Source organism: Nyctereutes procyonoides, unplaced genomic scaffold (genome assembly GCF_905146905.1).
Source record: "Nyctereutes procyonoides isolate TBG_1078 unplaced genomic scaffold, NYPRO_anot_genome, whole genome shotgun sequence".
Lineage (NCBI taxonomy): Eukaryota > Metazoa > Chordata > Mammalia > Carnivora > Canidae > Nyctereutes > Nyctereutes procyonoides.
The window spans coordinates 53,327,731-53,355,595 of NW_026575131.1; the positions used below are offsets into that span (position 1 = coordinate 53,327,731).

At 38.8% G+C, this 27,865-nt stretch overlaps 1 protein-coding gene across 1 annotated transcript in view; it reads right to left on the reverse strand.

Moving 5' to 3' along the window:
* Positions 1-831: 831 nt before the first annotated feature.
* Positions 832-27,865, reverse strand: part of LOC129522233 (adhesion G protein-coupled receptor E4-like) — a 36,646-nt gene continuing 9,612 nt past the window's right edge. The window contains exons 7-14 of the mRNA XM_055344360.1: positions 25,796-25,954; positions 22,647-22,841; positions 19,714-19,949; positions 17,727-17,793; positions 16,006-16,097; positions 14,495-14,675; positions 3,039-3,134; positions 832-948 (exon numbers count right to left, since the gene is read on the reverse strand). Of these exons, the coding sequence (XP_055200335.1) occupies positions 832-948; positions 3,039-3,134; positions 14,495-14,675; positions 16,006-16,097; positions 17,727-17,793; positions 19,714-19,949; positions 22,647-22,841; positions 25,796-25,954 (1,143 nt within the window). The remainder of the gene's footprint in view (positions 949-3,038; positions 3,135-14,494; positions 14,676-16,005; positions 16,098-17,726; positions 17,794-19,713; positions 19,950-22,646; positions 22,842-25,795; positions 25,955-27,865) is intronic.

Below are 27,865 nucleotides of genomic sequence, written 5' to 3' on the forward strand. Positions count from 1 at the left end.
TAGAACACAAATTTAGATTGTAGTTAGAGCCGAGAACATGAAGACAGAGTACATCCAGTCTGGAGCACATAAGAAATTGTCACCCATATTTTTGCTGCAAGAGAAAAACTGTAAATCATTCAGTTCCTGTTATAAATTTTATGTTTAAAAAACCACATTATTTCAAATAATGAAAAATTCATTTTAATTACCTTAATAACATGCCACAGATATGTAAATTTTATAGATAACTTCAAATCCTCATATTATGTGAATAAAATGGAAGAGCAAGTGGAGCAACCAGTTGCTAGGAGTAGCAATAATATCAGTATCGAGTATTCCACAGTTAGTCAAACACTGTGCAAATCAGCACAAACTTTATATGCTCAAACTAGCAGTTCATTCTTTAAATTCTCTGCCCTGTGTCTTTCTCTTGAGTCTCCAGCATCAAAGACCCAGCGTTCTCTCAAATGATCAGACCATCTAGTTTGAAAACAATAGTATGGAATATGGAAATACACCAAAGAGATGAGACTCATGTAAACCAGGCAGGCATAGTGGGAAAATTGGTGCAGAGAGTGCCATGCTCCAATATAAACTGAAGGAAGGCGGAAGGAAGGAAGGAGGGAGTGTGGAGCATAGGAGGGGGAGAAAGGGAGGAAGAAAGAGAGAGAAAGAAAACAGTTTGCTTTCACAGCAAATTGGGTACATATATATCAAGTATAGGAGAGAGTAGGAGTCAAGATCTTGAAGGAAGCTCTCCAAACCGTGTTATGGAATAAAAACATAATTTCCATTCACATGTCCACGGTATAATGGAAGAGTTACCCAAATGCATTTTAATAAGTTGCTTTACTCTTCTTCCTTTTTACTCTCAGGAAAGCAAGATGATGCGTCTGGAGTGTGGGTTACGTGTTGCCATGAAGATAAGTTGCTGCTTTTCCCGGGAAAGCCCACTGTCTTTTCCATCTCCGTTTGGGAAATTGACAGAAGGGAAAGAAAATGTATTAATGATATGCCAATTATAAGTAAAAGAACAGGTACTTTCCAGATTAAAATCAAGGAGCCATATAAGCTATTGTATCAAAAGATTATCTGCTGGGGGTTTCAAGTAATCTGCCAGAATGAGAACTGGGTGAGTCATTGCCTAAGTGGTGATTATTCAGTCCCCATCTTTTCACTGACTGAATTCTCTTAAGGCCGGAACAGCATCTCTTCTTTACCATCATGTTCTCAATGCGTAGACAGTGACTGGCACAGAGCAGGCTGTCCATGCATATTTGTTGAATGATCACATGGTTTTAGCATCCTCAACGGACAGGAGCTGAGGACCACAGAGGTGAAAACACCTGCTCACGGTCAGCTAAAGAGAAGGTTGCTGAGCTGAAACTATAATGGGTCCACCTTCAACACCTTCTAGGGGTTGATGAGATCCCTTCATTTCTCACTCCCAACAGAAGGTCTGCATGCTCTATTTCTCCCTTTCTCCGTATCCCGCTTACCCTACTCTGCTCTTTCCACTAAACCACACCATTCTCAGATTATTGTTACAGCTTATGTATATAAATGATGCATTAATTCTGAGCTTTTGATTTACACCTTTCAATCAAGCTCCTCATTCAATTCCCACCGGCCTTTCTAAAGGTCCGAAGTAGCAAAGAGGAAGAAATGCCTGGCTTAGATTTGAAGGACTCTGGGACAAAAGAGAAAGCTGTTCATCATGAAAAGGAAATGGAGGGTATTATGCTGAGTGAAGTAAGTCAATTGGAGAAGGACAAACATTATATGTTCTCATTCATTTGGGGAATATAAATAATAGTGAAAGGGAATATAAGGGAAGGGAGAATAAATGTGTGGGAAATATCAGAAAGGGAGATAGAACATAAAGACTCCTAACTCTGGGAAATGAACTAGGGGTGGTGGAAGGGGAGAAGGGCGGGGGGGGTGGGGGTGACTGGTGATGGGCACTGAGGGGGGCACTTGACGGGATGAGCACTGGGTGTTATTCTGTATGTTGGTAAATTGAACACCAATAAAAAATAAATTTATTATAAAAAAAAGAAACAAACTTCCAACCATGGGTTTCAGGCAACCAAGTGTCCCCAGCTTCTGAGATAAATCCGTGAGCAGGAATACTGAAGGGAGCACACATATTCAATGCCCATGATCTCCACTGTGGGGATTGCACTATTCATTAAGCTTTTATCTAACAAATACTGATATGGCTCTTACTACCTACAGCATTGCTCTAAATGCTTTACTAGTGTTAACTCATTTCATTCGGAGATGACTCCTAGGATTCAGAACAGCTATAATAGACCAAAAAATTTTTTGCTGATTGATTTACGTGTTCTTGGATGATTCACCTCAAAGAACAAAAGCAACAGATTTGGCTTGTTGAAAGCTACAAACTGAATGATTAAAATGTGATCATATAAAAAATAAGAAAGGGTCATGCAGTGATTGGGGATGGATAGATGGGCAGATATGAAATAAAGCCACTGTATGAAAATGTTAATTATAGACTATAGGTAGTGCATATATGGATGTTCATTGTAAAATTATTAAAACTTTTCTATGTCTGAGATTTTTCATAATAAAATATTGAGGAGAAGCAAACAGTATTTCTTTTATGTCCCTTCTACTGCTGCTGTCTTGAGACCCATTCTCTTCTCCTTTTAAGAAAACTTATCAACCCTAATGTAGTCAGTCAAGGTTAGTAACCATTCTGAACTTGTGAAGAAGTTTTACTTAAACAAGAAACTTTTCCCTTCATGTTTCTGTTGCTTATGGCTCTGGAGTGTCTGCTTTTGTGAACTAGACTAGCTCTAGGTCTTTGGAACAACAGAGAAGTTCCATGTTTTTGCCTTCAAAGAAGTTCACAGTAGTGTGAATTATGTTAGGAGAGTTTTGTACAAATAATTCTAGAAAGATTCCACCCTTGGCTGATGGTATTCATTCATGAAGACTACTCCCAAGGATCAGGATTCTCAAATGGATGAAATCACGAAGGGTCAAACATGGGGAAAAGCATGGAATGGGAAAAGAGGAAATCCTACCATTCTGGTGTGGGTGACTGAGCCAAACAAGTCATAGTTGTTAGTTTCTGTCCTTCTCTTCATTTTCTTGAACCAATTCCTGTATTCTTCTCGTACCTGAGCATGTGAGCACACAAAAATGGGCATGATTTCAGAGAGACTATGAACAAGAGATGGGTGCCACAAAATAGGCTCAGGAAGGCGTGAATTCATACCTCCCCTTTCCTGCCAGTTTTTCAAATGACCTGCAACCTTAGTCATTGGCCATAGTGACTCTCCTGTTAATGTTTTGTGAGGTGCATTTATATCATTAACTCTTTTTTTTAAATGATTTTCATTGTGGTGGAGCATATATAACATAAATTTGCCATTGTAACCATTTTTTTGGTATACAATTCACTGGTGTTAATTATATTCATGACATTGTGCAACCATCAGTACTATCCATTTCTAAAACTTTCATATCATCCCTATAACCATTAAACGATACATTCCCAACTCCACTTCCCAGCCCCTGGTAACCTCTAATCTACATTCTGTTCCTATGAATTTGGCTATTGTAGGTATTTCATTTAAATGGAATCACACAATATTTGCCCATTAACTTTGGCTCATTTCACTAAGTGTAATGCTTTCGAGATTCATCCTTGCTGTAGAGTGTATCAGAACTTCATTCCTTTTTTATGGCTGAATGGCAATTCATTGTGAGGGATACCACTTCATACCTACTAGGATGGCCATATGATTTTTTTTAAATGATAACTAGTATTGGTGAGGATGAGGAAATTTGGAACCTCTGTACATTGCTGGTAAGAATGGAAAATGGTGCTGCCATTGTGGAACACCACTGTGGTTCCTCTAACATGCAAATAGAAATACCACATGATCCATCAATTCCACTCCTAGCTACATCTGAAAGATTTGAACACAGGGACTCAGACAGATACTTGTACACCAATGATCATTGCAGTTCCTATCTCTTTTGAAGAAGTATGCTGCATGCATCATTCCAAATAGGTATCCATGAATTGATTGAATAAGTGATAATAGATGGATAGTAATGATGTTAACTATGATTTTATGTCTTTATTGTAGTGTTGGGAATTCATGAAATTTTAATTAATTTTGAATCATATTTATGAATCATATACGTATATCACATGTATGTGTCAAACAACATTTATATATCACTCTTCAGGTAATAAAACTTAAAACTTAATTTAAAGTTTATAACATGAAAATAATTTTAAATGGTGCATTAAGGACTATATCTAAATGGTTATTATTCTAAATGATACCTCATGAACATGCAATGCAAATAGTGAAAAGAAATACAAAGTATGAGAGCATTTGTGATATTTAGGGGATATTGTTCCCCCACAATATTCCCTAAAAAGCAGAGCACTCAAGTTTGATTCCCAGTCAGATGTCCCTAATTGCTAAATGTTAGCTTGACCATCCAGCATATCATTAGGCGTTAGTTTTGTCCCTAGAGTGACTTTGTTCTTTTTTTTTTTACATTAAAAAAATAAAGAAGATGTGGTTTATGTATACAATGGAATATTACTCAGCCATTAGAAACGACAAATACCTACCATTTGCTTCGACATGGATGAAACTGGAGGGTATTATGGTGAGTGAAATAAGTCAATCAGAGAAGGACAAACATTATATGGTCTCATTCATTTGGAGAATATAAAAAATAGTGAAAGGGAATAAAGGGGAAAGGAGAAAAAATAAGTGGGAAATATCAGAAAGGGAGGCAGAACATGAAAGTCTCCTAACTCTGGGAAACGAACTAGGGGTGGTGGAAGGGGAGGTGGGCAGGGGGTGGGGGGTGACTGGGTGGTGGGCACTGAGGTGGGCACTTGATAGGATGAGCACTGCATGTTATTCTATATGTTGACAAATTGAACACCAATAAAAAATAAATTTATTAAAAAAATTAAATTCAATTTGCCAACATATAGTATAACACCCAGTGCTCATCCCATCAAGTGCTCTCCACAGTGTCCATCACCCAGCCACCCCCACCCCTTCGGCAACACTTTGTTTCCCAGAGTTAGCAGTCTCTCATGGTTTGTCTCCCTCTCTAATTTTTCCCACTCAGTTCCCCCCTTCCCTTATAATCCCTTTCACTATTTCTTATATTTTATGTATGAGTGAAACCATGTGATGATTGTCTTTCTCCAGTTGACTTATTTCACTCAGCATAATACCCTCCAGTTCCATCCACATTGAAGCAAATGGTAGGTATTCATCTTTTCTGATGGCTGAGGAATATTTAATTATATATATATATATCACATCTTCTTTATCCATTCATCTGTCAAAGGACATCATGGCTCCTTCCACAGTTGGGCTATTGTGGACATTGCTGCTATGAACATTGGGGTGCATGTGTCCAGGCATTTCACCACATCAGTATCTTTGGGGTAAATACCCAGTAGTGCAATTGCTGGGTCACAGGGTAGCTCTATTTTTAACTTCTTGAGGAACCTCCACACAGTTTTCCAGAGTGACTGTATCAGTTTGCATTCCCACCAACAGTGCAAGAGGGTTCCCCTTCTCCACATCCTCTCCAACATTTGTTGTTTCCTGTCTTGTGAATTTTCGCCATTCTCACTGGTGTGAGGGGGTATCTCATTGTGGTTTTGATTTGTATTTCCCTGATGGCAAGTGATGTGAAGCATTCTCTCATGTGTTTCTTGGCTATGTGTATATCTTCTTTGGAGAAATTTCTGTTCGTGTCTTCTGCCCATTTCATGATTGGATTGTTTGTTTCTTGGGTGTTAAGTTTGATAAGTTCTTTATAGATCTTGGATACTAGCCCTTTATCTGATATGTCATTTGCAAATATCTTCTCCCATTCTGTAGGTTGTATTTTAGTTTTGTGGACTGTTTCTTTTGATGTGCAGAAGCTTTTTATCCTGATTAAGACCCAATAGTACATTTTTACTTTTGTTCCCCTTGCTTTCATAAATGTATTTTGCAAGAAGTTGCTGTGGCCAAATTAAAAAAGGTTGTTGCCTGTGTTCTCCTCTAGGATTTTGATGGATTCTTGTCTCACATTTAGATCCTTCAACCATTTTGAGTTTATCTTTGTGTATGGTGTAAGAGAATGGTCATACAAAGACTATACAGAAATTTTAGAATATACTTTTTCTTGAAAATGGTCTTTTAAGGATACCTGGGTGACCCAGTGGTTGAGTGTCTGCCTTTGACTCAAGTCATGATCTTGGGATCCTGGGATCAAGTCTTGCATCAGGCTCTCTGCAGGGAGGCTACTTCTCCCTCTGCCTATGTCTCTGCCTCTCTCTCTGTCTCTTATGAATAAATAAAAATTAAAAAAAGAAAGTGGTCTCTTACATGTAAATTGTACAAGTCTTATAGCTGTGCACTATTACAGAGAGAAAAATGGCTCAAATGTCTCTATACTCTTGAGGTTTACAACTGAAGCTCATACTGTTGAGCTCTCTGCCCCCAGAAACAGGAAACACTGGCATAAAACCTCGGGAGAGAGCTGACTTGGAAGGTCTTGCAGGATGTGTAAGCACATTTACTAAAGAGGAAGTAGGCTGAATGTTTCATGGGAGAGAGTGCTAAATTATGAAAGGATTTAGTCTTGTTGGAATTGAATTGCAAATGTCAGCACAAACCAAATATCTCAATCTCTGTATATCATCTGGTGACAGCCAAATGATACACGGACTCATCTGATACACCAGGCTCCTTTGGGAGTGGTCAATGCCATGTCTTTTTTTTTTTTTTAAAGATTTTATTTATTTATTTATTTATTTATTTATTTATTTATTTATTATTATTATTATTTTAAAAATTTTATTTATTTATTCATGACAGACACAAAGAGAGAGAGAGGCAGAGACACAGGCAGAGGGAGAAGCAGGCCCCATGTAGGGAGCCCGACATGGGACTCGATCCTGGGTCTTCAGGATCACACCCTGGGCTGAAGGCAGTGCTAAACCGCTGAGCCACCAGAGCTGTCCAAGATTTTATTTATTTATTCATGAGAGACACAGAGAGAGAGAAGCAGAGACATAGGCAGAGGGCGAAGCAGGCTCCATGCAGGGACCCTGGATGTGGGACTCAATCCCGGGATCATGCCCTGAGCCAAAGGCAGATGCTCAACTGCTGAGCCACCCAGGCATCCCCAAGGCCATGTCTTAAAGAAAGACATTTTAGATGGGTCTGGAACCCCTGATGTCCAAGGAAAAAGGATGCTTCCAAAATGTCAAGGGAGTAATGGAAAGAATAGAGGAGCAGGCTACACGGAGCTCCCTGGATAGCCAGAGCATGGACAAGGAACATACTAGAGATATTTGTAAGACTGCCAAATCTGTAAACTTCTAAAAAGCCATGCTGCTTCTGGGAAAAAGAAAAGTTAATATAAAAAAATATATATATATATATATAGAGAGAGAGAGAGGGTCTTAGGCAGACTCCATGCCCAGCATGCAGCCTGATGCAGGGCTTGACTTCGTGACCCTGGGATCATGACCTGGGCCGAAATCAAGAGTTGGATGCTTGACTGACTGTGCCACGTGGGTGCCCCTCTTTTTTTTTTTTTTTTGAGTGAATGTCTTTTTAATGTTCATATGACACAATGGAAAATTTTTATAAATCATTTCCCCTGCTTATTGAAGTTCTATGGTTTCTTTTTCTTTTTTAAGATCTTATTTGAGATAGAGAGTGAGAGAGAGAGCGAGCACGAGTGGAGGGTGAGGGGTAGAGGGAGAAGCAGGCTTTCCACTGAACAGGAGTCTGATGTGGGGCTCGAACCCAGGCCCCCAGGATCATGACCTGAGCCAAAGGCAGACACTTCACCAACTGAGCCACCCATGCACACCAAGTTCTATGGTTTCTTAAGGAAAAGCATTTCTGTGATCAAGTTGCATGGTAAAGTAGCTGCATTTTAATGAACCACCATTTTTTTTTTCTTAAATGCGTGACTGACAAATCATGGTTATTCACATTTGGGTATTTGGCAAACATTTTCTCCAAAATAAATGAAACTTATCTGTTACTTAAGGAAAACTGACAGTATGTGTTCATAATTGAGCTTTCAAGTGAAAATTAGAATTTGGAAAACTTGTTATCTATCACTGTGAACCTGACAGATTTCCAATACTTTAAGACTTACTGATGAGATCAGTGGTGATATTAGCAAATGTTGATTATTTTGATACTGTGTAATGAGATGTGTCAACTTTTGGAAGACTTTTATAATTCTGTTAAGTTTTTCAAAGGACCAATGCATAATGTGACAAAATCACGGGGAAAATATGAAGGATAAACTATCCAAAGAGCAACATAAACTGATATATTTAATGTAACAGAATATGAAAAGTTCACTGATATGGCTTCTTGCAATTAAATTTGAGGAAACTCCCCCCCAAAAAAATATGAAAAATATGCAAATGTATTCACCTAGGAAAGAAGACTGTGTTGACATGTGATGTTATTTTTCTTTGAGTATGTCTGTTTAAATATGACCACATACTTTTTTCCATGTAAGGAGGGAAGGGAAAATAATAAGGAAAATGGGCAAATTGGACAGCTGACCCAAAATAAGGAACTGTAACAAAAACAGAGATGCTTCGCTCCAGAGGTTTAGCGAAATGGTGTATTAGCTGTCTTAGAAAAACTGAGAAGAATTCTTCCCTTGCCTCTTGAGATATAAAACCTCTAGAATATTCTAGTAACTATAACGTGTGATATAATTGTATGATCTTGCTGGTTACAATGTACTATAAGGTATTTATTTCTAATTGAATTCAAATAAATTAAAAATCTATCAGACCAGATTAATATATATAATGGCAGGATATTAGATTACATGAAGCTGAACAAACAAAAATTTGGGGACTAAGTTTTACTGTTTTTTTAATAGTTTTTTTTTTTACAATTGAGGTTATTAACTATTTTTAAATTTAAATTCAATTAGCCAACATATAGTACATCATTACTTTCAGATGTAGAGTTCAATAATTTATCAGTTGAGTACAATATCCAGTGCTAATCATATCACATGCCCTACTTAATGTCTATCACCCAGTTGCCCCACCCCCGACCCAGCTCCTCTCTCCCCAGCAACCCTCAGTTTGTTTCCTAGAGTTAAGAGTCTCTTATGGTTTTTTCCCCTTCTGATGACTTCCCACTCAGTTTTCCCTCCCTACCCCTTGGTCCACTGTGCTGTTTCTTATATTCCACATATGAGGGAAACCATATGATAGGTGTCTTTCTCTTATTGACTTGTTTCACTCAGCATAATACCCTCCAATTCCATCCATGTTGATGGAAATGGTAAGTATTCATCCTTTGGGATGGCTGGGTAATATTCCATTGTGTATGTGTATATATATATGTATATATATATGTATATGTATATATATATATCTCCATATTTATACATTCTTCTGTTGATGGGCATCTGGGCTCTTTCCATATTTGGCTATTGTGGACATTACTGCTATCAACATTGGGGTGCAGGTGCCTCTTTGAATCATTACATTTGTGTTTTATTTTTTTTTTTAAACTGGTCTTTTAAAAAATTTAATTAATTTATTTAGTATTTTTTATTGGAGTTCGATTTGCCAACATATAGTATAATACCCAGTGCTAATCCCATCAAGTGCCCTCCTCAGTGCCCATCACCCAGTCACCCCATCCCCCCACCCACCTCCCCTTCCACTACCTCTTGTTCGTTTCCCAGAGTTAGGAGTCTCTCATGTTCTGAGAGGGTACTCTCTGATATTTCCCACTCATTTTCTCTCCTTTCCCCTATAATCTCTTTCACTATTTTTTATATTTCCTGTATGAATGAAACCATATATTTGTCCTTCTCCAATTGACTTCACTCAGCATAAAACCCTCAGTTCCATTCACGTTGAAGCAAATGGTGGATATTTGCAGTTTCTAATGGCTGAGTAATCATTACATTTGTATATTTGGGGTAAATATCTAGTAGCGCAATTGCTGGATCATAGGGTAGCTCTATTTTTAACTTCTTGAGGAACCTCTCTATACTGTCTTCCAGAGTTGCTGTACCAGCTTGTGTTACCACCAACAGTGTAAGAGGATTCTCTTTTCTCCACATCCTTGCCAACATTTATTGTTTCCTGACTTTTTAATTTTAGCCATTCTGACAGGTGTGAGATGGTATCTCATGGTGGTTTTGATTTGTATTTCCTTGATGCCAAGTGATGTGAAGCATTTTTTCATGTGTCAGTTTGCTATTGTATGTCTTCTTTGGAGAAATGTCTGTTCATGTCTTCTGCCCGTTTCTTGACTGGGTTATTTGTGTTTTCTTTCCATTTCTATTTTTTGAAACAGTTTCAGAAAAATAGGTTTTTTTTCTTCTTTTTTTTTAAATTTTTTTAAATTTTTATTTATTTATGATAGTCACAGAGAGAGAAAGAGAGAGAGGCAGAGACATAGGCAGAGGGAGAAGCAGGCTCCATGCACCGGGAGCCCGATGTGGGATTCAATCCCGGGTCTACAGGATCGTACCCTGGGCCAAAGGCAGGCGCCAAACCGCTGCGCCACGCAGGGATCCCGGTATTTTTTCTTCTTTAAACGTTTTGTAGAATTCCCCTGGGAAAACAGCTGGTCCTGGACTCTTGTTTGTTGGGAAGTTTTTGATGACTGCTTCAATGTCCTTGCTGGCTATGGGTCTGTTCAGGTTTTCTATGTCTTCCTGTTTCAGTTTTGATAGTTTATATGTTTCTAGGAATATATCCATTTCTTCCAGATTATCAAATTTATTGGCATATAGTTGCTCATAATATGTTCTCAGAATTGTTTGCATTTCTTTGGTGTTGGTTGTGATATTTCCTCTTTTGTTTATGATTGCATTTATTTGGGTCCTTTCTCTTTTCTTTTTGATAAGTCTGGCTAGGGTTTATGGATCTTATTAATTCTTTCCAAGAACCTCCTTCCAGTTTCATTGATCTGTTCTGTTCTTTTGATTTCTATTTCATTGATTTCTGCTCCAATCTTTATTGTTTCTCTTCTGCTGCTCGGTTGAGGCTTATTTTCTGTTCTTTCTTCAGCTCCTTTAGGTTTAGCTTGGTATTTGAGACTTTTCTAGTTTCTTGAGAAAGGCCTGTAATGCTATATACTTCCCTCTTAGGACTGCCTTTGCTGCATCCCAAACATTTTGAACAGTTGTGTTTTCATTTTCATTTGTTTCCATGAATTTTTAAAATTCTTCTCTAATTTCCTGGTTGACCCATTCATTCTTTAGTAGGATGCTCTTTAACTTCCAAGTATTTGAGTTCCTTCCAAATTTCCTCTTGTGATGTTGAGTTCTAGTTTCAAAGCATTGTGGTCTGATATTATGCAGATAATGATCCCAATCTTTTGGTACTGGTTGAGACATGATTTGTGACCAGTATGTGATTTATTCTGGAGAATGTTTTATGTGCACTCGAGAAGACTGTGTATTCTGTTGTTTCAGGGTAGAATGCTCTGTATATATCTGTGAAGTCCATCTGGTCCAGTGTCTCATTCAAAGCCTCTGTTTCTTTGATCTTCTGCTTAGATAATCTGTCCATTGCTGTGAGTGCAGTGTTAAAGTCCTCTACTATTACTGTATTTTTATCAATGTGTTTCTTTGGTTTGGTTATTAATTGTTTTATATAATTGGCTGCTCCTAAGTAGGAGCATAAATATTTACAATTATTAGATCTTCTTGTTGGATAAACACTTTAAGTATAATATAATGTTGATCTTCATCTCTTACTACCGTCTTTGGTTTAAAATCTAATTTTCTGATATAAGGAGTGCTATCCCAGCTTTCTTTAGAAGTCCATTTGGATGGTTCTCATTCACTTTCAATCTGGAGATGTCTTTGGGTCTACAGTGGGTCTCTTGTAGATGCCATATGGATAGGTCTGAGACTAAGTTATTTAGGGGAAAGTTAAAATTGTATGTAAAAATCATGAATTTATAAGGTCCCATAGATAAATAAGCTAAGAGTTTGAGTTTGAATCAACTCAGAAGGTGATGCTGAGTCTTGTCCTCATCATAAACCCATCATTAGATTATCCTTTAAGCTTGGCTGGTAGGAAAATTATGGAAGCATCCTAAGTGTCCATCAATAGATGAATGGACAAAGAAGAAGTGGAGTGTGTGTGTGTCTGTGTGATGAAATATTACTCAGCCATAAAAAAGAATGAAACCTTGCTATTTGCAACATTATGGATGGACCTAGATGGTATAATGCTAAGTGAAATAAGTCAGAGAAAGACAAATACCATATGATTTTACTCACATATGGACTGAAAGACACAAAACAAATGAACAAACAATGAAAAAAGAGACAGAAAAGAAACAGATGCTTAACTACAAGGAACACACTGGTGGTTGCCAGAGGGACGTGGGTGGGGGGGATGGGTGAAATAGGTGAAGGGGATTAAGAGTCCACATATCATGATGATCACTGAGTAATGTACAGAATTGTTGACTCACTACATCACACACCTGAAACTAACATACTGGAGGGTATTATGCTGAGTGAAATAAGTAATCGGAGAAGGACAAACATTATATGGTCTCATTCATTTGGGGAATATAAATAATAGTGAAAGAGAATAGAAGGGAAGGGAGAAGAAATGGGTAGGAAATATCAGAAAGGGAGACAGAACATGAAGACCCCTAACTCTGGGAAACAAACTAGGGGTGGTGGAAGGGGAAGAGAGCGGGGGGTGGGGGTGAATGGGTGACAGGCACTGAGGTGGGCACTTGACGGGATGAGCACTGGGTGTTATTCTGTATGTTGGCAAATTGAACACCAATAAAAAATAAATTTATTATTAAAAAAATTATACTGGAATTAAAAAAATAAAGTTGGCTGGTAGGAGAGAGAATTTTTTATCTTTTGGGTCTTACAAAATTAATGTAATCAATCCTAGGAAGTGATAAAAATAAATATAGTATAATATTCCTTCACTTGCGAAAGTGAAGACCAAATCTAGTGGTACCAGATAACATAACTGAACATCCAGTGTTGGCATTAAAAATTTTTTTCAGTGTTGGCATTTTAAAATACACTGAAATTTGGTAAGTTTTGTAATAGTTGTATTTGTGTATCTTTGCCTGCTGTCTTATTTTTCCTGGTTTCTAAAGAATCAATTTTATTAAATTTTTTATTGTATTTTAAATTTAAATTGCAATGAAATGATTGATAAAGATTTACTTCATTTTGTTAACTAGTCACATTTAATGATTGACCATTAATTGCATTACATGTGGGATGCCTGGCAGCTCAGTCAGTAGAGCATGTGACTCTTGGTCTTAGGGTTGTGAATTTGAGCACCACACAGGGTAGAGAGATGACTTAAAAATAAAAAAAAATTAATTGCATTATATGTAGTGCTTATTGTACTTCTCCACATCCATAATTCTACCAGACAGTAAAAGATCCAATCAGTAAGTCCCAATGCAAATGATTGCAAAGTGAAATTGAAAATCTTATAAAAATATGCAAGCTCATGAAATCAATGACTGTGATGTCAGAGAATTTTCAAAACACAGTAGGCCAGGAATCAGTAACGTACTCCCCCAGGCCCAATGCAATCCACTACTTGTTTTTGTAAATAAAGTTTTATGGGCATGCAGCCATTGCCCATTCAGTGGCATATTGTCTATGGGCAGTTTCATGCTACTAGAGCACAAGTGAATAGCTGCCACAGCAAGAATATTTCTTTAACAGCCAAAACTATTTACTATTTGACACTTCAAGAAAAGTTTGTCAATCCTTACTATATACAAATAAAAATCTGGCAAATTAGACCAGATAATTTAAGAAGTGAAACTCTAAAAAAGAATCGTAACAAGGCAGACATACCCAAGACAATGATTAGAATATCAAAATATTCAGAGATCCTTGTAAAATTAGCAAATCCCAAGATATTTGTGCTTTGCACTGCAGTTTATAAAAGTTGGGCATCACATAAAAATCATTATATCATAGCTCTCATGCCATAATGCCTAAAATAATGTCCCTCCAAAGGGACATTTGTTTCTTTTTTCTTTCTAAGAATTAGCCCACATTTACAATTTACAAATTCAGTTTTCAAATGTAACAATCCAGACTTGTTTTCATAGTTGGGGATTTTTCCTAAATCAAGTCCTAAGCAAGATTTTCTCAGTATTTACTATCCCTTCCCCATTTGTGTGTGTGTGCGCGTATTTTCTCATTGTAAGACTCTCAGGGTCTCATTGTGGACCTTGTATAGCTCTATCCAGTGCAAGTTCAAATGACTAGAAGCAAGAGAGACAATCTTGGAAAGGTGATCCCTGGGACAAATGTTAAGATGTGGAAGAAAGAGCCCCCTGCACACACACATACACAACCATTACTCAAGCACTGGAGAAGTCCAAGAGACAAAAAGTAGCAGTAAAACATGAGACACCAACAGGCAGGGGAATGTGTGGAGGGTAGACTGGTTTACCTTGTGATTGAGAAGGCAGTAGACCAAGTAGATGTAGATGCCCTGTAAGACATTGATGATGGTGAAGGAATAGGCCACTATGGACCTGATGGGGTCCAGGACTCCTTCCACCAGAAAGAAGCCAATGCTCCAAGAACAGCCCAAAATGAAAAGCTGAGCAATGGCTTTGAACGTCAGCATCCTGCCAAAACAAAGATGCAGAACGATGCTATTCATCTCAGCTCCATAGCTCATGGCAACGCTTTCTCTCCCATCTCTCACTCTTGCTGCAGGGCTTGGGACTACTTAGAATGTCAACCTGTTCAACATGATTACCCCTGGCAGGAGTGTTATAGAGATTCACTGATATGTAATGCTAGGATAATATATTGTGAAGTGTTATATATCTCATGTCATTATTTATAGAAAGTAATATATTACATAATACAAAACATATATATTTATGTTTGGTATATTGAAATAGGATATGTTCCAGTATTCATGATATTAATATAATGGCATTTATTATAATTATATGCTAAAAATGTATTAACTATGTTTTTTATTTTCTGTATTCTGTTGCTCCGACAGGTGGAACCTGGCTGAATATGGAGTGCCTCCTCCTCCTGGAGTTAGCCAATTCTTAGAACATGCCTTTCGAATGCAAACCAATCAATCCAGAGCCCACACCCTCAACCACCTCCTTTGTGGGGCTGTCACATTCCAGGCCACTATCCACCTGCCTTAATCACCCCAAGGCCAGATACTAAACAACTGGAGACAGCCCCTATGCCTGGGAGCCCACTAATTTTTCAAGCTATCTGAAACTGTTTACCCCGCTTCACCTTCTTCCCACAGACACCACAATAAAAGCACTTGCCTACAATTTCTCCTTTCTCTCTGCCTCCTAGCCAACTCTGGTGTTTTTCCCCAGGACATCCTCCCTCTCCTGGCACAACATGCCCTTCCTCTTGAGGTCTGTGAGTATAACAAATTATCTTTTCAATGGGAGCTGTCTCTTGATCTATTATTCTTACTCTGTACCTAAATAACACCTGCATAAAACAGTAAGTTTATACAATATTAATTACAATATATAGTTCATAATATTAAGTACTGAAAATGACTTCTTTAGAAATCCTTAGAGGTTCATATACTGGATAACTGTGCTTTTCACCTGGACCATATAAGTTTCCTAAATCATAAAAAATGGAGAAAACTGCAAAGGCTAAATTATTCTCCTAACTCAGAGTTTCTCAACCTTAGCACTACCGACATTTGGGTTGGATCATCTCTGTGGCAGGGGCTGTACTGTGTGTTGTAGGATATTTAACAACATTCCTGGCCTCTGACATCTAGATGCCAGTAGCAACTTTCCCCTCTTCATCGCCCATCCCATGTTGTGATAACCAAAAATGTCTTTAGGAAATTGCTCCCAGTTTAGAATCACTGCCCTCACTTTATACAGTGAAATAGTCTGGAGGAAAAAAAACCCAATCTCTTTTGCATTTTCTGGCTCTGTACCCACGTACCTTGTATTGTGCATCCTGGATACTTCGTTATTGAGGGAGCTAAGCTGGTCTTTTAAAATGTACAGGGTGGTCAGATAGAAGGACAAATTGATCTGTGGAAGGGACATGAAGGACAATTTAAAGTAGGCTAATACCCAATATTTATAATTAAATAGGAAATAGCATAGGAATTTATTCTTGAAACTTGTAAAATATGTTTCAGATTCCTGAAACTCACTGGATATATGCCCTGATTTTTAAAAATTAGCTTTCTTTTTTTCTGATCAGAGAAGCAATATATGGTCATTATCCAAAATTAGGAAAATGCAGAAAAACAAACAGAACTTATCTGAAATTCCAGAGAAGAAACTCAATACACAGAGATAAGCACTATTTCCATTTTGGTGCTTGTATTTACTAAGGTGTTTTTTCCCCCACCCATTGGCATGCCTTTTGCATAATAAAATTTAAAAATTATGTATTAAATGTTTTATACAACCATTAAAACCCCCCAAGATTGACAATCAGATTTTGTTTGCAAATATATTTTATCAGTTCAGAAATGAAATCCAAATAAGGTCTGTAGTCTAGTTGATGTGACTATACCAATGTCATTTTCCTGGTTTTGATATTTTGCTATGATTATGTAAAACATTATCTTTGGGGAAAGCTGAGTGAGGGCTACCTGGGACTCTCTGTATTATTTTTGCAACTTCTTGTGAATTTTAAGTTATTTGAAAATGAGAATGATAAAATGTTGGTAAACCTGTGGAGAAATTGGAACCCCTGTGCGCTGTTGGTGGGCATGTAAATTGGTGCAGTTGCTGAAGACAACAGTATGGAGCTTCTTCAAAATATTAAGAATATAACTGACATATGATCCAGCAGTCTCACTTCTGGGTGCTTATCCTAAAGAACTGAAACCCCAATCTTGAAGAGATATCCACTCCCATATTTATTGCAGCATTGTTCACAATAGCCAAGATGTTTAAACAACCTAGGTGTCCATTAGCAGAATGGATAAAGAAGATGTGATAGAGATAGCTAGTTGGATAAATAGATGGATAGGCACAGTAGAATATTACTCGGCCCTAAAAAAGAAGGAAACCTTACAATATGTGACCACATGGATGAACCTTTAGGACATTATGCTAAGTGAAGTAAGCCAGTCACAGAAGGACCAATATGGTATGATTCCATCATACCAATCACCATTCCAATCACCTCATTATTGCATGAGGTATCTAAAATAGTCAAAGACATAGAAGCAGAGAGTAGGATAGTGGTATCAGAGCGGAGTGGTGGAGAAGTGATATAAGGAGTTATAATTCAGGAGGTATAATATTCTATTCATGCAAGCTGATTATGCTCTAGAACTCAGCTGTATGACATCATGCCTATGGTTGACAATACAGCATCATGCACCTAAAATTTTACTTTGAAGATACAGCTCATGCTAAATATTCTTATTATAATTTTAAAAAGCTGATTGACCTTGGCCAATTTTTTTCAGAAAGCCAAATCATCACTGATGCCAACAAGGTAACATATAATGTCTTAATTTCAGCTCAGATGTGACTGTTTCCACAAAGAAAAGTGTCCATAGTCTCTTGGTATGTTTGTTCTAAGTCCAAGGACTCTAAAGAAAATTTACATAGGTATTTATCCAATTATCCCTTTGTCATATCAGCTAAACATGGTATTTTATATATTCAAAGCAACAACAAAAATTATAAACCCACCAAAGCAATAACAAAAACAGGTCCCAAGAAGCTCCAAATGAATTTTCCATGAAAGCTGAGCCAGCAGCTGAAAAACAGAATAAACAACTTTCCAGATCTTCATAAAAAGAAGCAAATGCATTTAAAAAAAATCTGCCTCTAAACTGAAACAGGAAGAAAAATGGGCACAGGAACTGGTCAAGGAGAAGTAAATAATATAACAATGACAGTCATAACATGGAGAAAAAAATGAACAATGGTTACTATTCACGGAAGACCTACATTCTGGCATAGTTGTCCAGACCATTCAGTTAAGCATAGGGGACCTACTGAATGCCACCATGTCCTTCCACTATCAGAATTCAATTACAAACTCAGAGCGGTGACTTTGAATAGACCAGAGTTCTTCCGTCTTGGCACTGCTGACATTTGGGGCCCATGGTTCTTCATGGTAGGGTTGGCCTGTGCATCACAAAACATTTAGCAGCATGTCGGGCCACCCCTCCAAGTTGTGACAATCAAAAAGGTCTTCAGACACTGCTGAATGTCCCGTGTGGAGGAAAAAAAAATCACCCCTAGCTGAAAATCAATGCAATAGACCAATAACAGGATAAACACGTATTTGGCTTTTAGTAACAAAAATATTAGTTTCAACTCTGATTTTCATCCATAAAAGACAGTACTCTTTTCTCAAGTTGCATTTCTAAAGTAAGTTGTTTACTGCTTAGTTCAATGGATACTTTTTTGTACATTGTTTCTTTTTTATTGGAGTTCAATTTGACAACATATAACATAACACCCAGTGCTCATCCCATTAAGTGCCCCCCTCAGTGCCCATCACCCAGTCACTCCCACCCTCTGCCCACCTCCCTTTCCACCACCCCTTGTTCATTTCCCAGTTAGGAGTCTCTCATGTTCTGTCTCCCTTTCTGATATTTCCCACTCATTTTTCTCCTTTCCCCTTTATTCCTTTTCACTATTTTTTATATTCCCCAAATGAATGAGACCATACACTGTTTGTCCTTCTCCAATTGACTTATTTCACTCAGCATAATACCCTCCAGTTCCATCCACGTCGAAGCAAATGGTGGGTATTTGTCGTTTCTAATGGCTGAGGAATATTACATTGTGTACATTGTTTCCATTCCAAAAATTATATTCACCCTAAACCCATGATTGCCCACTTGTTACTAAATTTAATTTTGTAAGTTAGAACAAATTACAAAAGAAGGTCAGTGTATAAGTGTGATAGACAGAATAACATGAGCCTCTCACCACTCTAAATATGTCCAAGTCCTAATGCGCAGAATTTGTTAATTGCTACTTTACAAAGCAAAAGGGACTTTGCACATATAATTGAGTGCAAGGATCTTGGCATGGGGAGATTATCCTGGATTACCTGAGTGGATCCCATATAATCACAAGTATTCTTAGAAGTGGAAAGGAGAGACAGAAGAGTCAGAAGGAGATATGAAGGATGTTCAGAGAGGTGTAATGTTGCCAGCTCTGAAGACAGAGGAAAGGGGACATAAGCTGAGGAATATGGGCAACACCTGGAATGGTCCCAAGAAGGAATGTACTTGCTGATACCTTGATTTTAGCTCAATGAGACTCATGTTGGACTTCTGACCTACAGAACTCTAAGATAATAAAATTGTGTTGTTCTGAGCCACCCAGTTTGGTCTCATTTGTTAGTGCAGCAACAGGAGATTAACACAGTAAGACATTTAAAAAATCAGATACATATGATATAGAGCATTTACCTCTCAGCGGTCCCCCTGACCACACTATTTAAAATATCACCTCATATATATTCCCATTTCTCTACTTTGCTTTCTGTGGTGGTAGCCGTCATAGTTTAACATTATATCATATATCTATTTGCTTGTTGTCTGCTTTGTTTCCTGGGGTCCCCACAGAGCCTACAACAGCTCAGAAAGCAGGTGTTTAATACATGGGAGCTCATACATATATTATTACTTCCTCATGACATAGACACTGTGCTTACTGAGTATGTGTTCCATAATTGCTGTGTCCAACACCTGCAGACACAGCTACAATCACAGCTGGGATCCCGTAGCCAAAAGGGTATATGAACCTCCTCTTGAACTTCCCTGCACTGATGTAGTTGGCCACCCTGAGGTTCCTGACAGTTAGGAAAAGCTGCAGCCCTTCAAAGAGCATCCAGGTGAAGGAGGCCAGGTACAGGTAGTGCAGCGCCCCAGCGATGATGGAACACAACACCTGGAGAGGAGACAAAAGTTGGGAGAATTTGATAGGTGCACAGAGAACAATATCCACTATTTCTTGGAGCAAAGGGAATGCAAGGTAAATGGAACATAGTTGTGCAGAGCAAGATACTTAGAATGAGTTCCCATACTTCTCTGGGTCGGTTCATCATGGCAAACTCAAATACCTGCGGAGGGCCAGGCAGGCAGCACGTATCTGTCAAGCAGGCAAACATTCAGGAATAGGCAGGAGTTGAAACTGTGCCATGTGACCCTTCTGAGAAGCAGCAGTTACTTTCATCTCTAGCAGTGGTTTCCATGCAAGAATGTGAACTGAATATGGCCATTGCTTCTTTTCTTTAAAACGTGTGCGTGTGTGCGTGCACGCGTGCACGCATGCACACACACACACACACACACACACACACACACACACGGGATGCCTGGGTGGCTCAGCCGTTGAGCGTCTGCCTTTGGCATGATCCTGGAGTTCAGGATCGAGTCCCACCTCAGGCTCCTTGTGGGGAGCCTGCTTCTCCCTCTTCTTGTGTCTCTGCCTCTCTCTCTATGTCTCTCATGAATAAATAAATAAAATCTTAAAAAAATAACACACTCACACACACACACACACACCTGGAAATCTGAATTGTTGTACAAAATCTGTTCTTAAATGCTGTCAGCTTTTTAAAAAATTTGTGGTAAAATACACACAGTACATAACACAAAATTTACCATGCTAACAATTTTTGAGTGGATGGTTCTCAGTTCAGTTGATGCCTGTGTTAAGTACATTCATGCAGTTATGCAGCCATCCCCACCATCCATCTCCAGAACTCTTTTCATTCTGCAAAACAGAAATCTTTCCCCTTGAAACACTCACTTTCCACCCCCTCATACGCCCCTGGTTCTCACTATCTACTCTTTGTCTCTGTGGCTGTGCATGACTGTTCTAGAGATCTTCTATGAGTGGAATCAGACAGGACGAGTCCTTTTGTTATTAGCTTATTTCATTAAGCACATGTCCTCAAGTTCACCCATGTTGTAGCAGGTATCAGGAAGTCCTTACTTTTTAAGGCTAAATAATATTCCATCCTATGTATATACTGCATTTGGTTTACCCCATCATCTGTCAAGACACTTGGGTTGTTTCTACCTTTGGCTATATTGTGAGCAATGCTATGAACATGGGTGTGCAAATGTCTCTTTCAGAACTTGCCTTCAATTATTTGAGGTAAGAACCCAGATGCTGGCAACTCTTTTTTTAAATTAAAAACCATCAAGCAGGGGATCCCTGGGTGGCGCAGCGGTTTAGCGCCTGCCTTTGGCCCAGGGCACGATCCTGGAGACCCGGGATCGAATCCCACGTCGGGCTCCCGGTGCATGGAGCCTGCTTCTCCCTCTGCCTGTGTCTCTGCCTCTCTCTCTCTCTCTCTGTGTGACTATCATAAATAAATAAAAAAAATAAAATAAAAACCATCAAGCAGACTCAACAAAAAACAACTGCTGACCAGTTAGGCCTGAGAAACAATTTTAGACCTTTAGTTTACATTAATTTTGCTCATGAATATGACACTATTTGAGAAAGATGACTATCCTATGTTAAAAGTTTTCATTTAGCAAAGTGCTGAAAGATGACCTAATGGCTTTAGATGAACTATATTATCACAAAATAAATCACAATTAATCACAAAATAAACACCTCAGGATCCTTCTTAATCTGCTAGATAAGCTTGATATCTACAGATCTGCTCAGTCTAACTTGTGGCTAGGAGACAGTCATGGGGCTATCTACATTAAAATTCATTAAAATTAAACACAATTTAAGAGTCACTTCCTTAGTTACACAGCCACATGTCAAGTGCTTAAAAGCCACGTAATGGCCAATGTCTACCATAATCTGAAGAGTTGAGATACAGAACACTTTCATCCTCACAGGAAGTTCTGCTGGAAAATGCTGGTGTAGATCTGTGTGCCCTGGATTAAATGAAGGACAATCAGGTTCTTATCTAAAATCTCACAAAACCGGGGATCCCTGGGTGGCTCAGAGGTTTGGCACCTGCCTTCAGCCCAGGGTGTGATCCTGGAGTCCTGAGATTGAGTCCCACATCGAGCTCCCTGCATGGAGTCTGCTTCTGTCTCTGCCTCTGTCTCTCTCTGTCTCTCATGAATAAATAAATAAAATCTTAAAAAAAATAAAACCTCACAAAACCTATTATATGATTTCAGCCAAGTTACTTCCTCTGCTTGAGTTTCAAGATTGCTAAGTTAAATTAGTTTGACTAGATATGTGATTTTCACCATTTCTTAAATATTTATTTGAGAGAGAGAGAGAGAGAATGAGAAGAGGAGGAAATAGGAGAGGAGAATTAGACTTCCTGCTGAGTGTGGAGCCAGATGAGGCACATGTTCACATGACCCTGAGATCATGACCTCAGCCAAAAACAAGACTCGGATGCTTAGTGAACCACCCAGGCACATCCATTTTCACCATTTCATAGCCAGGGAACTCCCTTCTAACACTTGTTTCCAGAGACCCACTTTTGACAGCACTAACATGAGCAGCTCTTGGCAATGGGAAGGTGGACTATTCACTCAAATTTTTGGACCTTTCTTCTTTCTTCCTACATCCAGCAACCCCTACTTGGGCTTTAGGTGCATAGTGGCAAAGCCACTAGAATTGTTCACAGAAAGTGAGTTTCACTCATTCTCCTACCTTGGGCTTTGTCTGGTTGATGCCTGTGAGGAAGAGCAGGTGGGCCAGGAAGAGGCAGATGGAGAGTTGCAGGTGGAGGGAGGTGCTGGTGTTCTGGATGGGTCGGCAAAGGAGGAAGGTGAGGGCTGCCAGGAAGAGGCACAGCAGAGACAGGCTCAACCCCACATAGGTGATCATGGTCAGCACGGGATCCACCTATGAGCCAGCAAAGAAGGAATCCATTGTAGTTTCCAGCACTGTTATTATGTGCATGATGGAGAGTCAGATGGGCATCCCAGTTAAGTCCCCCAAACAAGTGACTTTAACTCTCCGAGATCTGATGTCCCCATATTTAAAATGGAGGCAGTATTACAGGCTGAATTGTGTCCCCTGCCTCCAAATTCATATGTGGAAGTCCTAGTCCCCAGGACCTCAGTATATGACTGTATTTGGAGACAGGGTCTTTAAAGAGCTTAGTTGTATGACATAATTAGGGTGGTCTTGATCCAACAGGACTGGTGTCCTTATTCAAAATTTGGAAACATTGGGGCTCCCCCGTGGCTCAGTGGTTTAGCACCACCTCCAGCCCAGGGCCTGATCCTGGAGAACTGGGATTGAGTCCCACATCAGGCTACCTGCATGGAGCCTGCTTCTCCCTCTGCCTGTGTCTCTGGCTCTCTCTTTCTCTCTGTGTGTGTCTTTCATGAGTAAATAAATTCTTAAAATTTGGAAACAGGTAGAGAGTGAGGACCATATGAGGACACAGGGAGATGGAGGCCATCTACAGGCCAAGGAGAGAGGACTCAGAAAAAAGCAATCCTGCCAACACCTTGCACTTGGACTTTCAGATTCTAGATCTGTGATAAACTAAATTTCTGTTGTTTAAGCCACCCAGTCTGTGACACTTTGTTATGGCAGTCCTAGCAATCTAATAGAGTCAAAGATAGCATTTTCTACACAGGGATGTTGGAAACCTGAAACCACCAAGCTGGCACTGTCCCATGGAAATATCATATGAGCATCATTCACAAGAGTCAAGATATGGAAACAACCTAAATATCCATCGATGGACAGGTGAGTAAAGATAATGAGGTGTATACATTCAATGGAATAGACCCAGCCTTAAAAAAAGAAGGAAATCTTGCCATTTGTGACAATGTGGAGGAACCCTGAGGACATCAGGTAAGTGAAACAAGCCAGACACTGGAAGACCAATACTGCATGACCTCACTTATATGCAAAATCTAAAATAGTCAAACTCACAGAAGCAGAGAGTAGAATAATCGTTGCCAGGGACTGGGCATAGGGAAAATGAGGAGGTGTGACCAGGGGGCACTAAGCTTAAGTTATACAAGCTGAATGAATTCTGGGGATCTAATGTGTAGTGTGGTGGCAAGAGTTAACAATGCTGTAATGTATGCTTGAAATTTGCTTGAAATCTTAATTCCCATCACATGCACACATGAAATGGCATCCATGTAGAGGTGACGGGGAAGTTATTTAGCTTGACTGTGATGGTCTTGTCACAATGCATACACATATACCAAAACATCAAGTTGTTCACCTTAAATATATATAAATTTATTTTTTATTGGTGTTCAATTTGCCAACATATAGAATAACATCTAGTGCTTATCCCATCAAGTGCCCCCTCAGTTTAAATATATATCTAATTTTTTTAATGTCAAGAATGTCTCCCTTGCCTTCCTAGATGTATCTTGCAAGAAGTTGTTGCAGCCAAATTCAAAAAGGTTGTTGCCTGTGTTTTCCTCTAGGATTTTTATGGATTCTTGTCTCACATTTAGATCTTTCAACCATTTGAATTTATCTTTGTGTATGATGTAAGAGAATCGTCCAGTTTCATTCTTCTGCATGTGGCTGTCCATTTTCCCAAGACTATTTATTATTTTTAAATATTTATTTATTTTACATTTATTTATTTATTTTTATTTTTTATTGGAGTTCAATTTGCCGACATATAGCATAACACCCAGTGCTCATTCCATCAAGTGCCCTCCTCGTTGCCAACACCATTTATTAAAGAGATTGTTCTTGTTCCAGTAGATATTCTTTCCTGCTTTGTCAAATATTAGTTGACCATAGAGTTGAGGGTCCATTTCTCGGTTCTCTATTCTGTTCCATTGATCAATGTTTCTGTCACTCATATGTGGAATATAAGAAATAGGAAAGGAATTATAAGGGAAAGGAGGGAAACTGAGTGGGAAAAATTAAAGAGGGAGACAAATCATGAGATATTCCTAACTCTGGGAAACAAACAAAGGGTTGCAGATGAAGAAGTGGGGGGAGGGATGGGGTAACTAGGCGATGAGCACTAAGAAGGGCACTTGATGGGATGAGCACTGGGTGTTATAGTATAGGTTGGCAAATTGAATTTAAATAAATAAATAGATAAATAAAATCTAAAAAAAAGAATGCCTATATAAAGTTGGTTTTTTTTCCAAAAAAAAAAGATACATCCTATGAGGTAATTTTACATATTCCATTAGCCCTATTAAAAATGTGAAAAAGAAACATGAACATAATTTACTAGTATATTTTCTTTAACCTACTAGGTTCCAAATATGATCTGTTCAATGTATGATCAATGTAAAGGGGATGTTTGACATTCTTTCCCTGGGTATTGAGGGAGCACAGAGTAGTAGTCCCTGTTATCATTTTTGCATATCAGAGAGAGAAATTTCTAACATACAACACAATTCACTTATTCTGACATCCATTATTTACTATGTCCCTGTTCAGAAAGGTGCTGGCTATCTTCTATACACTTCAAATCTGCCTGGCAGTCCTAGATGCTCAACAAATATTTGTCTAAGGAACTAATCCTCTTGTAAGATGCACATCCCTGACCTAGGTTTTCAGAATCCAAATCTTTCAGGGATGGAGTCAAGAAAATGCATTTTAAAATAAGCATCTCTTGTGATACTTAGGAACAGGAAACTGAGAAGTACTTAGCAGCTTGCATTTCCAGGTCAACATTCTTGTGATTTCCACAGAAAATTTCAACAGCCTTTCAAGAGTAGAGGGCTTGCTTTAAAATCTCTCTCCATTCAATATCAGAATGCAATCATTCAATCAATCCTCTTTTTTATGGAACTTGGTAATGTTCCACTTTAATGAAAGGTCAATTTATTTACAGAAGTAGATATTACCTGTAATTTGGTGGATGCCATGAGAATGGCAAAGCTGGAGAGGTGGCTGCAGCTGCAAACAGTTTGATTTTCATCTGAGGAAATGACTTGACAGCCTTCATTAGACCATGATGACCCTTGCCAGTAGACACAGAGGGACTGCTCATTTTCTCTCTTTATCTGGAGAATAACCACATTGTCTTAGTCCGGTCATGGAATAACTAAATTTTGCTGATTGTTGTTCGTACTCCAAAACATACTAGGCATTTCATATCTACTATCTCATTGGCTGCTTACAAAACCCTTTGTGAGGCAGGTATTCGTATACTCCTTTTCCATAGGAGGAAACTGATAGTTGTCCTGTGGTGATAAACGAGGAGATGGAATTCCAATTCTGTATTTCTGCCTTCAGAGCCATAAATCTTAACCATCCTACCTGACTGCCACTGTCATTTGTAAGGTAAGTAAGAAAAGGAGATCATTTTTGAAGTCAGGCAATATGATTTCCTGGAGAGGAGAATCCATCTGTTGAATTCCCAACAAATAGTCCTTATCTCCATTGCAATTGTCCTCATCACTGACACAGACAACACTGACATCTATCTATGTATGCAGGTACCAATCTATAGATCCAGCATGGAATCACTCAACCTCCACAGCACCTTATGGTGTAGATACTGCTACTCTCCCAGGTGCACATGTTGGAGGATAGAGACACAGACATGTTAAGTAACACACACAATTCAAAATATGGTACGTGCACAAAAGTGTTTCTCACTGTTCTTTCATTTGATGCTTAATGGCTAGTGACTTCCAACATCTTTTCATGTGATTCTTGGCCATATGTATATGATCTTTTCAGAAATGTCTGTTCAGATCCTTTGCTCTTTTTTAAAAATCAAGTTGTTTTGTTGCTGTTGTTCAATGGCAGATGTTCTTTATGTGTTCTGGGTACTAATCCCTTATCAGGTATTTTTTACCATTCCATGGGTTACCTTTTCACTCCATTTACTGTGTCCTTTGATGCACAGAAGTTTTTAGTTTTATATAATCCATTTGTCTATTTCTACTTTTGTTGCCTGTTTTTTGGTGTCATATCTAGGAAAATCTTTCTATGTCAAAGTAATGAAACTGCCACTGTTTTCTTCTAGAAGGTTTATAGTTTAGGTCTTACTTTTTGTTCCACCTAGTGTTCATGTTGTATATGGTGTAAGGGTCTAACTTTACTCCTCGGCACACACATATCCAGTTTTCCCAGCACCATTTGCTGATGCCAGGCACTATTTTAAGGACTTTATACACATTGACTCATCTCTCCCATGAACCAACAAAGCACGTTGCTACTAGCAGTAGCAGAATTTTGGCTCCTGGGCTGAGCTCATCACAGAAGGCTGAGTAACTTGCCTAGTGGTGAGTAGGAAAGGAGATGGGACTTGAACCCAGACCGCTCAGCTCCATCTCTCCCTGTAGTGGTTTTAAAAATGTCCACCAATTCTTTGGCACTCCCTTCAAAACGTCAAGCCTAATTCCACTCCCTTAGGTGCAGTCTCTCTTGGAGCACTCATGGAAGCCAGCTGCCATGCTGTGAGAACACTGAAGCAGCTCTCAGAGAGCCCCACATGGCAAGAAACAGAAGCTTCCTGCCAACAGCCAGATGGGGGAAGCACCCTGAAAACAAACCCTTTAGCCTCAGCGAACCCTTCAGGCGACAGGTCCCAGCCAACATCTTGATGACAAACTTAGAAGAAACCTTGAGCCAGAGCCACCCAGCTAAGCCCCTCCCACATTCCTGACCCACAGAAAGCAAGTGAGTAATACATGCATATCACTTTAAGTTGCCTAGTTCCGAGGAAATTACTTACACAGCAAACAACTCCCTCGAAGAAGACAGAATCATTTTTAATTTTGGCAAGTTCTAAAACCCAGAAAACTTTCCTGTTGAAATGTACCTGGTCTGATACCATGTTATAGCACTTGAGAAGCATTTCAAAACCCCCTAATCACTATCACTCATTTTATATGCTGGTCTGGATTGGGGGACAGTTGGGTTGATTCTGAGGTTATCTACTCAGTAAAGCTCAGGGGTAGACC